General features: G+C 38.4%; 1 protein-coding gene and 1 non-coding gene across 7 annotated transcripts in view; both read right to left on the bottom strand.

The window, feature by feature from the left end:
• Nucleotides 1-282: 282 nt before the first annotated feature.
• MFSD14B (major facilitator superfamily domain containing 14B) overlaps nucleotides 283-13,413 on the bottom strand; it is a 138,596-nt gene continuing 125,465 nt past the window's right edge. For all 6 annotated transcript variants that reach the window (XM_072959060.1, XM_072959062.1, XM_072959059.1 and 3 more), the window contains 7 exons: nucleotides 12,576-12,794; nucleotides 10,584-10,697; nucleotides 7,586-7,657; nucleotides 6,196-6,308; nucleotides 4,601-4,698; nucleotides 2,726-2,868; nucleotides 283-2,055 (listed from right to left, as the gene is read on the bottom strand). In XM_072959060.1, the coding sequence (XP_072815161.1) occupies nucleotides 1,804-2,055; nucleotides 2,726-2,868; nucleotides 4,601-4,698; nucleotides 6,196-6,308; nucleotides 7,586-7,657; nucleotides 10,584-10,697; nucleotides 12,576-12,794 (1,011 nt within the window). In that variant the 3' untranslated portion in view covers nucleotides 283-1,803. The remainder of the gene's footprint in view (nucleotides 2,056-2,725; nucleotides 2,869-4,600; nucleotides 4,699-6,195; nucleotides 6,309-7,585; nucleotides 7,658-10,583; nucleotides 10,698-12,575; nucleotides 12,795-13,413) is intronic.
• LOC116279979 (U6 spliceosomal RNA) lies at nucleotides 11,662-11,768 on the bottom strand. Its single transcript, XR_004189305.1, has one exon. It is a non-coding gene; the product is annotated as a U6 spliceosomal RNA (small nuclear RNA).

Raw genomic sequence — 13,413 nt, 5'->3', positions numbered from 1 at the left:
CCTAGAATGAAAAAGTATGAAAATGAATATATGTATGTATATGTATGACTGAAACATTATGCTGTACACCAGAAATTGACATAACATTGTAAACTGACTATATACTTCAACTAAAAAAAAAAAAACCTCGTTTTGAAGGGAGATTTTGAAATAAAACTTTTTTGAAAATACATGTATCTTCTGCATTAGCTTAAGGACTAAAAACTTATTTCAGCTGAAAGTCACCCAAAGGAGAACCCAAAGATCAACGGTATTATCGGCTTTAAAGAAACACAAAATACCTAAAAAGTATCCACTGAAATTTTATTATGCATTAGGAAGCTTAACTTAAAAACCAACAGCATAGTAAAAAGATATGTTATCTTTGTTCATAGCAGAACAGGTTTCAAAATATATTTTCTTTTAAATGTATTCAGTCAGTACACAATCCTTTATAAAAGTTGTATATATTTTTTGTCAATACCTTCATTACATTTATAAATACAAGATTTACACAGCACCCCATCAAAAAAATTAAAACTGCTTATGAATATCTACATATATTTCATACCTATAAAACTTTCAAAGGAGTGCTCTGTTAAAGACGGGCCTTAGTTAATGGTCCACTTACTGGTGCAGCAAAATACATATAAATCTGTAAAGTTTTCTTTGTCCAGAAAACATCTCAAAAAATTAGCAAGACACATTGTGAAACTGAGCTTCTTAAACCGTCATATTTTAGAAAGGAATTTACTGGGCATATTCTCGATGAGATTTAAAAGGCAGATAAACAGATGGAAATAAAGACTGACTGAAAACAAATGCCTACATAGAGCAGTTAAGGCAGGGGTGTGATGAATGAGAACATTGAGAAGCAGGACACAGGAAATGTAGGTTGGAGCAAAAAGTAATAATGCATTACGTTGAGTCTAAACTTGGATGTAAACTCCTCTGGTATCCAGCTATCAACTCTCATCCTCACTTCGGAATGTTTACATTGTTAAAAACTTCCTTAGAAGCACCCTCCCATTTCTATGTTGCTACCAGAATGCTTCAAGTGTATTTTTCTTCGGTAAAATCACCTTGGATCTGACTAAGACATCAGGTCCAGGAATCTGAGTTGCTAATTCTTCCTGATTAGAATTTATAAAAAATTTCCCTTCATCTGGTAAAGGTTATCACTGATCAATATTATTAATGTCTAGAGGTGTATATGCTGAGTTTTGTTCCAGCCAAGAATAGGAAGTAGAGAGAAGGAAAGGAGAGTAGACTAGATTTTCGCTTGACCTTTGAACAAAGGCAATAGATCCCTGATACTGAGTGACTCTTAAAGCAGCCACTCACTAAACACCCACGGGCTAGAAGGGCACAGGTCAGAGGAACAGGAAGGGAGAAAACATGGGATTTTTAATCTCAAATTTTGCCAGAGGTGGCAGTTGCACTACAATCCTGCATCTTCTACTAAAAAGGCCATGGGCACGCTTACTCTGGACTTATTAAAGGAAAGCCATCCTTTTTATCAGAGATGACTTTTTCTGCTTGAGTTTCAAAGGTGAGACTCCATATAACTTTGAGAGTTGCATACTGATGCAGGGAAGTATTTCGAATCTTGTTCTCACATATAAACAGAAAGAAAAAGAATGGTAGAAAAGGAAGAGGAGGAGGATGGGGAGGGAGACAGAGGGACGGAGGTGGTTACTTCTCAAACTCGGCCCTGAACGATGCCGCTAGCAAGCATCTCCCCTCCAGCACCATGAAGTCCCCATGTGGTGTGGCCCCGCCATGGCTCTGAGATGGCGTCTGCAGAGCCTCCCTTTCCGCAGTTCATAGCTCAGTGCACTGATTCCCAGGCTCCTCGAAGGAAGACAGGTCCCAGATGCTGCTGTCCTGCAGCAGTGGCTTGATGTCCTCATCACTGCCCCGCTCCGGGGCGTTGTTCAGGCTGCCACTGATGCTGCTGCTCTGTTTTTGGATTCCACTGCCTTTGCTGTATTCAGGGATGAATAAGGCAACCAGAAAAGACATAAGGACTATACATGCCCCAAACAAAAACGGTGGACCTGGGATGACAGCTCCCTGATGGGAAACAAATGAAGATGAAGAATTTGGTTAGTCTTTCAATCCAAAATTTGTCTTAGATGACCCAAAACACACCACTGAGAAGTAAGTTATTTTCTCATAAGCAAATGTTTAAGTGTCACGGCAAATACTAACAACAGTATGGGGTTTGGAATATGATGGGGGCAACTAATTACTGCGTTGTGCACCACTCCCCAGCAGCTTAACTAAACTTGTAAGCAACAGCTGTTTATCTCACCCTGTGACCTGAGATCATGAGCTCTGTACGTGAACATTAATTCCAGTTTTATACAGAAATGTATATTAAATACAGCTTGGAAGCAAATAAATAGTAGAAAAAATACTCTAGCTCAATTTCTAGCTGGAATCTTAGGTCGTTTCATATTTTATTTGGCCTGGGCTTCACCAGAGAACAGTATTCTGATCAGAGTAACTGTGTAGGTGAAAACAGAACCTGAACAAAGTTAAGACAAGCTTTTTACAGAAGATATTAAATCACTGAAATGATCCCTCCTTAATCCCGGTAAGCAATGAACACAGCACTTACTGCTGTCAAATACAACAGTAATGCTGTAACAGTAAGAATGCTGTCCAAATTGAAGGTCAGAAGATTTTGCTATAATCAGACATAATCACTGTTATAGAATTAGACTTATTACCAAATTACCTGCAGGGCAGCATTGTTAGAATTCAGCTCTGGCTCCAACTCTGTCAGCTCCACGTGGAACACGTAGAATATGAAGCCATACAGCGCTGGCCCCAGGCCGTTACACAGTCCTCTTATTCCAGTTATGATGCCCTGGGCAACTCCTAAGTCACGACAAAGAGAAGGGAGCTAGTTTTCTCACCAGAGCATCTCATGTTGCAGATTTACCAGTACTTTCTTAAAAGTTATGAAATACGGAGTCAGCCGGACTGAGTGGTCTGGGTTGAGGCAAGTGGACTGCAGGGACTTCAGCTATCACATTTTCACTTCACTGCACAAATGTTTTCTTGGTTTTCTATGTCCTTTCAATACTGTCCTCAGTCCCTGTCCTAAGATCTAGATGGATATGAAATGACAGTGATGTTTCTGCAATCCCTTTGAGGCTGAATTCCCCCATAACAGCAGATCTTAATGTGGGGAGAAAAAATCTTAATATTCTCCATTTATGGGCCAATTTCCACTGCTCCATGGACTGAGATTTTTCTCTTCTACTCACTGAGTGCTGCTTTTACAATAAAAATATGCCCTTTGCTTCTTGTCTTCCTGCCCATGTGTGAGCCCACAGCAGTCCTGACGTGCACCTCTGGACAGATTGTGTTCCTCATGATGATCTCCATGTTCCAAGTCCATCTCCCTTACACCTGCACTGAAAAGTCCCCAGAAGTGTCAGTTTCTAGATAGCTGTTTTTTTTAACATGGCAGGTAAAAAATTAGCTTGAACCATATGAGATGGAGGTTTAGGGAAGTCAAAAATGGTCAAATATAATTCAACTTAATACAGAATGTTCTAATAAGTTGATATGCTGACATTTAGAAACATCTGTATTAATACATATAAGCATTTTAAAAAGGCAAAGAAAATTCAGGCCTTGAGAGACAGGATCATGTCTGTCAGATGCCAAGGCTTAAGCTCACCCCCCCAGATAGCTCCTGCCTTCTCATGACCACAGTGCCTCCCCGAGGCTGCACAGCCAGCCGAGTTACCATCATGAGGGTGACACAGAATTTGTGGTCTTCAAATGACACTATTTAAAAGCAGATATGAATAAGATGGCTAATTTCTGATGAGGAAAAATAGGTGCGATGAATAAACTATCTTTTTCAATCTATTTTTTTATTGAAACTTTTTAAAGGTCTCTAAAAACATCCAAATTTTTTTCTTTTAAAATTCACTACTTTCTGACTACAGTCAAGTGATCCACTAAGTGACAGAGGAGGATTAATTCTGGCAGAAGGGCCTGCCTGAAAGGGAAGCCAAAGTCACAAGAAGGATCAAGTAAGTCTAGACAGCCCAGTGCTACTCTCTACATAACCGTCTTCATTTTGCCTCTCACTCTGCATCCAATTATTAAGAACTACAGATTTATTTTTTCTTCATCCTCTCAAAGAATCATTTCCTAAATTGAGTAGCAGACTTTGAGTGATTCCAAATTAAAGAAATTTTAGTGATTACAGTGATTAAAGAACTCATTCCTTTACTAGTCGATCATTATTTAACAGACATCTGTTAAAATATGATTATTACAAGTAGTAAATTCTGACGGTAACACATAAAAGAGGAGCCAAAACTGAAGAGAGAAAATGGATAGTTGTACTTCTCTCAGTATTCTAATCTGCTGAGTCCAGATCTCAAAAATATGAATATAAGATGGAATCAGGCAGGAATACATAATCTTCCTATTTGCCAAAGTAAATAGAAATGATTGTTGAGCAGGGACCACGTGGCTGTGACCCCTTGCTCTGTAGACGTGGAGAGAGAGGCTCAGAGCTGCTCATGCTTCCGGCAGGGACACCTCTGCTGAAGGAGGAAAGCAGGGAGGGGGACGGTGACCTCACCTTGCTGATCTGACTCTGCATTCCGAGAGACGAGGGCACTCACTGCTGGAAACGTGATGCTGGACATGGCAGCCACGGTCCCGGCTGCCCACATCATCCTGCAATGGCAAGCCAGGCTGCGGTCAGGGGGCAGGCCAGCACCAGGGGGCCTGCTGTTCACAGCATGAGCAATGGCAAAAGCACAAAATTCTTTGCTTTCTTGTGTTAAGTTCTATTTATTTTTTCTCTCTTTAAAAATGGATTTATTTATGTTTTAATCTGGAAGGTTATATACATCGCACTATTAATACTGATGCCTTCACGGGCTGGGAACGTTTCATTTCTTTATTTTCTCTCTGTCAAAATCTGTTCTTCTTCCTGGCTTTCCCTATTACCATTTGTAGACAGAAGCTCAATGAACTTCAAAAGGATTTTTCTTTTCTATAAATACCACATTTCTCCCACCAATTTTTCACTTTTTTCTTTGTACTTCTCAAAGGCTTACCTCCATACTGCCCTTGAGTTGCTCAGTTTGCTAACTCTCAACAAAGTATTGTGTGCCACCAACAGAAAAAATAGACTTGAAGGTCAAGACATCCTGCGGACTTCCAGGCTGCTTCCTTTAGACCTCTGTGAAAGGGACCTATGTGTGTGTCAGTAGTAAGCGTGAGTATGAGGAAAGCGAGGCCCCAACTGGGCTTAAAACCTTCTTGGCCAGGCTGTCTTGGGGATGAGATGCATGTCCTTACTTAAAAGGAGGAACCTTTGAGGTTGACACAATCTTTTTAAGGTAGCATAAGTTTGACTGAACCAGCTACCGAACCAACGTTCATGTGACTGAAATTAAGATTTCAAAGAACAAGAAGAACTAACCACTGACCACCTTAAGGATGTCATATTTTTCTAAATAATGCTGTCCATTTATGATCGCAAAATGGGGACCAACTCAAATATTTAAAATCGAGATATGAACTCTTAGTATTTGGTAACGAGGCACACAGGGAGACTTGCCACTTAACAAAATAGTACTCAAAATTCTTTTTATTTCTTCTTATTCCACGGGGCTTAATTTGACCTTTCTTCCTGTCTTTATGGGAGACTAATATGTCAGAGGAGTAATAACTGCCTCAAGGTACATAGGATTTTGGAAGAGATCTTAGTGTTCATCTAACTCATATGCTTTATATTCTGAAGGCTATGTCACTATCCGGAGTCACTCAGCTCATTATGACAGTAAACCCTGTCATAATCAGTCATTTTTCCTTGTCTTCTTGTTTTGTTTTTGACTATATATGGTGTCTCTCGAATCTGACAAGTGTGTTTAAGAATCAGACTTAAAACTTTTTGAGGGGGGAGGTCAGAGGAAGAGATACACACATTCAATTTAAAGTAACAACTCACTGAAAGCCAGCTGAGGTGAAGGCAATCTTTCCAAATAATCCTAAATTATCTGGCTCTACCTTTTCCCGAATCAAGTCTAAACAGTTTTTGAAATGCTGACTATATTATGCCAGTAAAATAACCCCTGCTTCCTTCATATCACACTCAACTAACTTGAGCTCCTCTAAAAGATATAAATATCTGTTAGTGCATGAGAATCCAGGGGAGACGCTCACCATGGCTGAGATCCAAAACCGTACCAGGCTAACTGGAGCATCTGGAAGCCCAAACCAAGGAGGACAGTGTTCTTATTCCCTAATGATCTCATCAAGATGGTGAGAAAGGCAGTCTGCAAAGCAAAAAGGGTAATCCTGAGAATCATGCATACAGAGACGGAACCAAGGACCTCTAAGGGCAGACCACCCAACCTGGGACCTTGCAGACAATGCAGCACTGACGTAGCTCTACGGGGTGAAGCATCAGGGCCTCCCCAGACTGACCTGGGCTCAGGGCCTCCAGCCTCGCCACAAACCTGTTTATCTGGTGCTTAGCACTTCACAGAAGGTCATCACAGCCCTTCAACAGTTACTGGATTGAGAAGCACAGGCCTCAGTCTCTTTGGAGAAAGGCCAGTCACTTAACCACCAGTGAATAGCAACCCCCTGCTGAACCTTTACAGAGTATGTGAGATTTTGATGGGGTTCACAGTTTCACAAAGTTGGATTGATACAAATGGGATTTTAACAAATATATATTCTCCTAAAAAAATTAGTTGAGATAGTCGGAAAAGGCATAGTATAAAAAATGAATGTGAGCTAATCGACTAACCACAGTTAATATAAAAAAAACCCAAAAAACCAAAATCCTAGGCAACTTGAAATTTAACATAATTTACATTTGCTGATACAGCTTAAAAAAAAGGCCTTTGGTTTGATGCATTCCTACAAGCCTTATCAATTCTAGTTTTTGGGCAAAATAGTTCCGCAGCCTTCTCATTTCTCCTTGGGAGAGTTATCACAAAGCAGTGCTCTGCTTGGCCTTCCCATGCTTTAAAGCAGCACGTAGCTGTTTCAGGGAAGTGGCCTCCAGGCAGTCCCATACAGTGAGTGCACCTAAACACATCAATAAATGAATTTAAAGAACACATGCCCTGCCCTTTGTGGTCCTATAGTTATGACAGATGGGGATGTTTACTAAATCCTGTTTACATACATTCTTATGCACTGAGTTACCACATTTCTTCAGCCCCGGGGATAGCAAGGATTTTAATAGTGATGAATTTTCATTTCTGCTTTTCGCTTTCACTACTTTTCAACATCAAAATAACATTCAAACAACCTTCTGGTTAATTCTGCAATATCTGGAGTTAGATTGTGGTTGGTGGTTGTAAAAGCAAATTTTTATTTGGTGAACTGACCCATTAGAGGTTACAAGTATTAAAGAACTGACAAGCTATATTAAATTCCTCCTAAATCACAACCTCAAGATTCTATTAAAAATAGAATAGTTCTGTGGACTGTACATATGTCAGTTGATCAGTTTACTAGGTATGATGCTGTACCACAGATAGTTTTTTTCGATTACAAACGTTTAAAAAAAAAAAAGATGGGTAAAAATGACACTCACCTGAGCCACAATAGACAGAATTCCTACCATAGCTATGAATGCTGTAATTTTAATAGATCCAAAACCTATGATCTGTGGAAATGAAAACACTTTGTAATACAGATATCATAAAAATAGTTAAGAAATGTTATGTTCTATTAAAGCCATAGAATAAAACTGAGGCAAGTTCATAAAACCTTGACAATGGCAAATTTAGGCAGTGCTCAAAGTTGAAGCTATTTAACCAGTAATTTACAGCTGAATCTTTTATAAAAAACCCTTACAAGCAGGCACAACTTAATTTGACAAATATTAAATATTAAGACAATATTTTCAGTTATAGGCCTACCTATTATTTTCATATCTCTCCCCATCTCCAACCCACCAAGAGACAAATACAACGTTTATTGAAAGAATGCGAAGCAAATTATCTGATTTTTCATGCTGCCAACACAGAATCTGCTCATTGGCAAAGTCAGTGGCTCTCAACTTTGGCTAAACACTAAAATCATGTGGGCAACAGAGAAGGAGAGAGGAGTGAAGCGGGGAAAGTGGAGAAATGAGACACTGGAACTCACCTGAGAACAATTAAATCAGACTTTCTGGGCCCAGACACAGGTATGTTTTAAAGTTTTCATGATGATTCAAATGAGCAGCCAAAGCTAGCTGGCAGTGATTTCTACACCTTTTAGCTTTAAGAGCAGCTCTGAAATGCCTAAAGCTTTTCAAGTTTTAAATACCAAGTTTTTAAAGTTAATTTGCCCTCTACTGAAATTCTATAAAATTCAGAAAAAAAACTTTAGGAATTACTGTATACATCCTTCACATTTCATAAATTAACTGTCTTACTTTATTTAAGTCACACAACCAGCTATTAAGAGTTAGAGCTAGAACCTCTGGCTCCCAAAATAATATTCTATTACTCTGTAATCAAATGAAATTTTTAAAAATTGGAATCTATGTCTCAGCTTAATTTGTAAATACATTTTTAAAACAGCTTTACTGAAATGGAATTTAAATACATACAATTCACCCATTACAAGTGTTACAATTCGATACTTTTACAATATTCACAGAGTCGGGCAATTATCACCATGATCAATTTTAGAAGACCTCATCACTCCTCAAAGATGCGTGGTACCCCAGTAGGAGTCCCATTTCCCCAGCCCACCCTGCCACCCAGCCAGGAGTCTACTTCCTGTCTCTATGGATTTATTTATTCTGAGCACTTCATACAAATGGAGTCATACAATATATGGTCCTGGCTTCTTTCATTTAGCATGATTTTTCAAAGCTCACTCAAGTTGTAGCACGTATCAGTGCTTCACTGCCAAATAATGTTTCACTGAATGGATATATCACATTTCTTGATCTGTTTCATTAGTTCATAGGCATATGGGTTGTTTCTACTTTTTGACTACTATGAATAGTAATTTGTGTCAGAGTTTCTGTGCAGATAGGTGTTTTCGATTCTCTTGGCTATATACCTGGGAACCCTATGCTGAACACTTTGAGGAGCTACCAGACTGTTTGTCAGTGGCTTCCCCGTTCTGCATTCCCACCAGCATGTATGAGGGTTCCCATTTCTCTGCCTTTCTGGTTACAGCCATCTTAGCAGGTGTAAAGTGAAGCATTACTGTTTTGATTTGCATTTCCTTGATGGCCAATGATGTTAAGTGGCCTTTCATGTGCTTATTGGCCATTTGTATATCTTTCTTGGAAAAATACGTACTCAGAATCCTTTGCCTACATTTTCAGTTGGGGTATTTGTCTTTTTATTATTGAGTAAAGTTCTACAAAAATGCTGGATACAAATTCCTTATCAAATACATGATTTACAAATAAATACAGTTTAAACTAAAATATGTGTGTGTTGATTGTGTGTGAGCTCTAAAAAGAGAACACAAATACAACATAGCAGAATGATTCTGATTTGTTGCAACTGTTGGTGGTGGTGGTGACATAAGCATATGTATAGGAAAAAAGGATAAAAAAGAAATATTCAGTTGTTTATTATCCGCGTGAAAGACGAAGACAAATTTTTTCACTTTTTCCCTTGGGGTTTCTCACTTTTCCTATATTATTTTCTACATTAAATACATATTTAATGCAATTTAATGTATAATTTCATTACAAATGCATGTAAAATTTTCTATATTAAGCACATTATCTCACCACTTTTCCTTCTAAATCTCCAGTACTCACCCACCATAAACAAGCAAGACAAGTAAAAATGCTTGAAAAAAAAGTTTTACTTAGAGACACACTATCATATAAAATATTATACTCTCCTACTCTTAGGAAAGCTATGAGAATGGCGAATTTAACAAATTGTATTTAAAACTATCTCTAAAATGAAAGGAATTTATCTAAGAGGAGGCCTGCTCTGACAAAGTGGAGTAAACCATTAGGAGAAGGTCTTCCAGTGAAACCAGTAAGAGACCAAAGCAGGATTGCATTGGAAGGCGAATCAGGTCTTAGCCATCCCAGAGGTCTGAAGTAGCAGCTGGAATAGTAAACTTTTTCTTTTAATTGCCTTAAGTCAGATGCCTTTTGGAGGGACAAAGTATAAATTTTTAAAGAGAAAATAATCAGAAGCAAGAAAAGATTATTCTGATGATTGCTTGTGAGCACCTCGAAGTCTTAGTGGTACTGAGCTCTGGCCATTAGGTGGCTCAGCCAGCTGGCTGTGATCAGACTCGGGTCAGGGTGTTTCTGAAATAAACTTCACTTCTTAGTGAAATTCAATGGGTATTATTAAAGACAAATTCTGTTTCTAATTCTCTTTCAGTGTTAATTCTCAAGGAAATGTTTTCCACAGTAAACATTTATTGTATTTTAAAACACTGTAGCACTAAAGCTCTCCTGACTACTAATTATATGTCAGCACATACATTTGTAACTAGAAGCAAGTTAACACATTTTTTTTCTCTGCACTGTTTTTCCCAAAATACCTTTAGATAGATCCCAAACTTCGATGTTCCTCATGTTCAAAAGCTACTAGGCACCCACTACCCACCTGCCTGAGATAGAGGAAAAAACTTGAATACTGTCCAGCTTCAGGGAGGTATGAAAGGAAAACGGTGATGCAGATTAGCAAGACGGTAGAATCTTTTCCAACTTTCTTCAAGGACTAGGAATAAGCAGAAAGAGAAACACATAAAAAGCAAATAGATACTAATGTCACTGATATTCAGGGATATTGGCTTGTTTTGATCTCTTAAGGGGGAATAACAAAAGATGCATTGACTGAATTATAAAACGAAATGAACATTAACATTAAACCTGTCATTTCTCTAAGGAGGTTACAAGTCCTAGTTCTAGAGATATATGTTTCAAATATTACAGCTTTCTCTCTTTCTCTCCCTCTTTTTTTAAAAAACACTTACTTATCTTTGTTAACAATACTGGATCACATCCTGAGACAGACCCTGAACAAACCATGAACAGACCGTAAAAAACATTGCTCTGGAACCTCTTAAGAAAATCTAATCTCTCTCTTTCATTCACAATACAACTCTCTTAAAGCCATAAACAGTACAGGGTTTGCATTACACAAAAACTGACTCTATTCTTTAAAATGTTAATATTAAATTTGCCTGTAAAACTGGTAGTCAAATAAATATGCTCCAGCCATGGGGTCAGTGACAACAAGATTCTCTGACCAGTAAAAACTTTTTGAATGTCACAACCTTCTCCAAACTCCTTACATTATTCCTCTCTACATAAGATGTTTGAGTAGACCAAAGGTGCACCAGAAGTGGTCCATGGAGTGGAGAGAGCTGCAGTGCATTTTACGTCATCATAATTGTAACCTTCATATAATTAAAAGCAAAAGCAGCCAATGTCTATTGGGACCTTGCTATACACCAGACACGGGACTGGTTAATTTACATATATTCACTGCAATCCTCACAACAGTCCTGAAAGGTAAGCCACAACAGTTCTGTTTCACAGAGGGTTTCCATGTGTAGACTGACCGCCACGTGACAAGAAGGTTAGACGTCTCACTGGCTCCACTCCTGGTTTTCTTCTCTCCACATCTATTTCTTTCTTTTTTCTGTATTTTTTTGTTGTTGTTGTTGAAGTATAGTCAGAAAAATACGGAATGCTTCACAAATTTGTGCGTTATCCTTGCGCGGGGGCCATGCTAAGCTTTTCTGTATCGTTCTGATTTTAGTATATGTGCTGTAGAAGCGAGTACCACACCTAGTTCTTGATGTCTGACATCATAGCACAAACAGAAAGAGCAGGGGCCCCAGCTCATGCACTGAGGGAACTTTTTAGAAAAGAATTTCTCATGGGTTAGTTCTGTTACATGTATTTTTCCTAAAAGATAAACTTAGAGGATAGAAAGCAAAGATCAAATCGCTAGTGGGTTTTTTCTGCACATATTTCCTTCAAGAACAATTTCAAACCAGATGGAGAGGAAAGACTCTTTTTCTCAGCACTTTTTTTCGTTGTTAATGGAATTCCCCTATGCCAAAGAACAAACAAAAAAATAGAAAACAAAGAATCCATCCAATGTGTAAAAGATAAGTTTAAAATCTCTGTTCAAAGTGGGTGTATATTAACTTAGAAAATAACTACTTCAGTCAGTTCAAATACATTTAACACTTTTGAATTTAAGTGAATGAAAACAACCATTTCAAATGGCTACATTCATTTATTTTGTTTTCTTTTTTTTTAAAAAAGGGATGAAAACTCTGCAAAAATAAATAAAAAAAACCTTCCTTCTCAAGCCTTCGTCGAGAATTAACCGGACAAGAATTTCTTGTCCCTTCCCTTATGATAACCACATGCTGGATTTAAGAAGTATGAATTATATATACTCCTTGGTGTACAGCGTACCTCAGTCCCTTACTTGGCAATTAAATTTTTTCTATTTTTACTGGAGAGAAAAAATGGATCAACAACTGCTAGGATGCTTGAGGCTGCAGAAATGTTCTTTTATTTACATAGCTCAGAAAGATGTATGTAAGAAAGTAAATGTTTTAGTGTTTGTATTTACCGCAAAAGGATCTGCTTGTCTCCACGAAATCTGAGCTCCCCAGGAAAGAGGTCTCATCTTCTCTGGCAGAGATTCTGGAACAGCCAACAAGATGAAGCAGATGTCCAGAAGAGCCACCACTGTGGCCACCAGCACAACGAGGCTGTCTCCATAACTGGCAGAGAGCAATGCTCCAATAGCTGGGCTGCTGACCAGACTGGCTGCAAATGTGGCTGAGACCTATGGAAAAAGCACACTGTCACCCAGGGGCCCATATGCTGCAGGTGCACACCTATGCTCCTGTTCTCATCCAGGGTTTCACAGGTGCATACCTAAAAAGCCATTCTTCCCTTGGCTTTAAAAAGACAAAAGGATTGAGTTGCACACAACTTTTAAGAATGAAAGAGAATTTAAGTAATTTTGTTTTAAGGATTTGTTCACAATTAACTAATTGGAGATATTCTAGAAAGCTATGAGTAAAAAAGAGAAGGATCCTAATTTTAGAAATAAAAACTGTTAAACCTTCTCCATAAATAAAACATACACGCTTTAGTCTAACTGGGGAATGGGGATGTAGAGAGAAAGGTATCAAAAACATTTCTGCAGGGCTGATGATAAATGTCTACAAATAACTCAGGGACTGTGCTTAACTTCATCTTACTTTCATCTTCCAAAAACATGTACTATCTTCACCATTTCATCCTTTTGGTGACCATTTTACTAGCACCGAGAGGGGGAAAAAATCCCTGACAGTCTTAGAAAAGGCTATAAAAGAATTTCAAAAAAAAAAATCTGTTTAGAGAGACATCGGAGCTTTGTAATGACAGGCCCCTGGGCTGGGGATTTTCTTCATGCTGTC

This window comes from Vicugna pacos, chromosome 4, assembly GCF_048564905.1.
Source record: "Vicugna pacos chromosome 4, VicPac4, whole genome shotgun sequence".
NCBI lineage: Eukaryota > Metazoa > Chordata > Mammalia > Artiodactyla > Camelidae > Vicugna > Vicugna pacos.
Note: the sequence above shows the minus strand (reverse complement) of the source record. Positions and strands in the feature narration are given on the sequence as shown.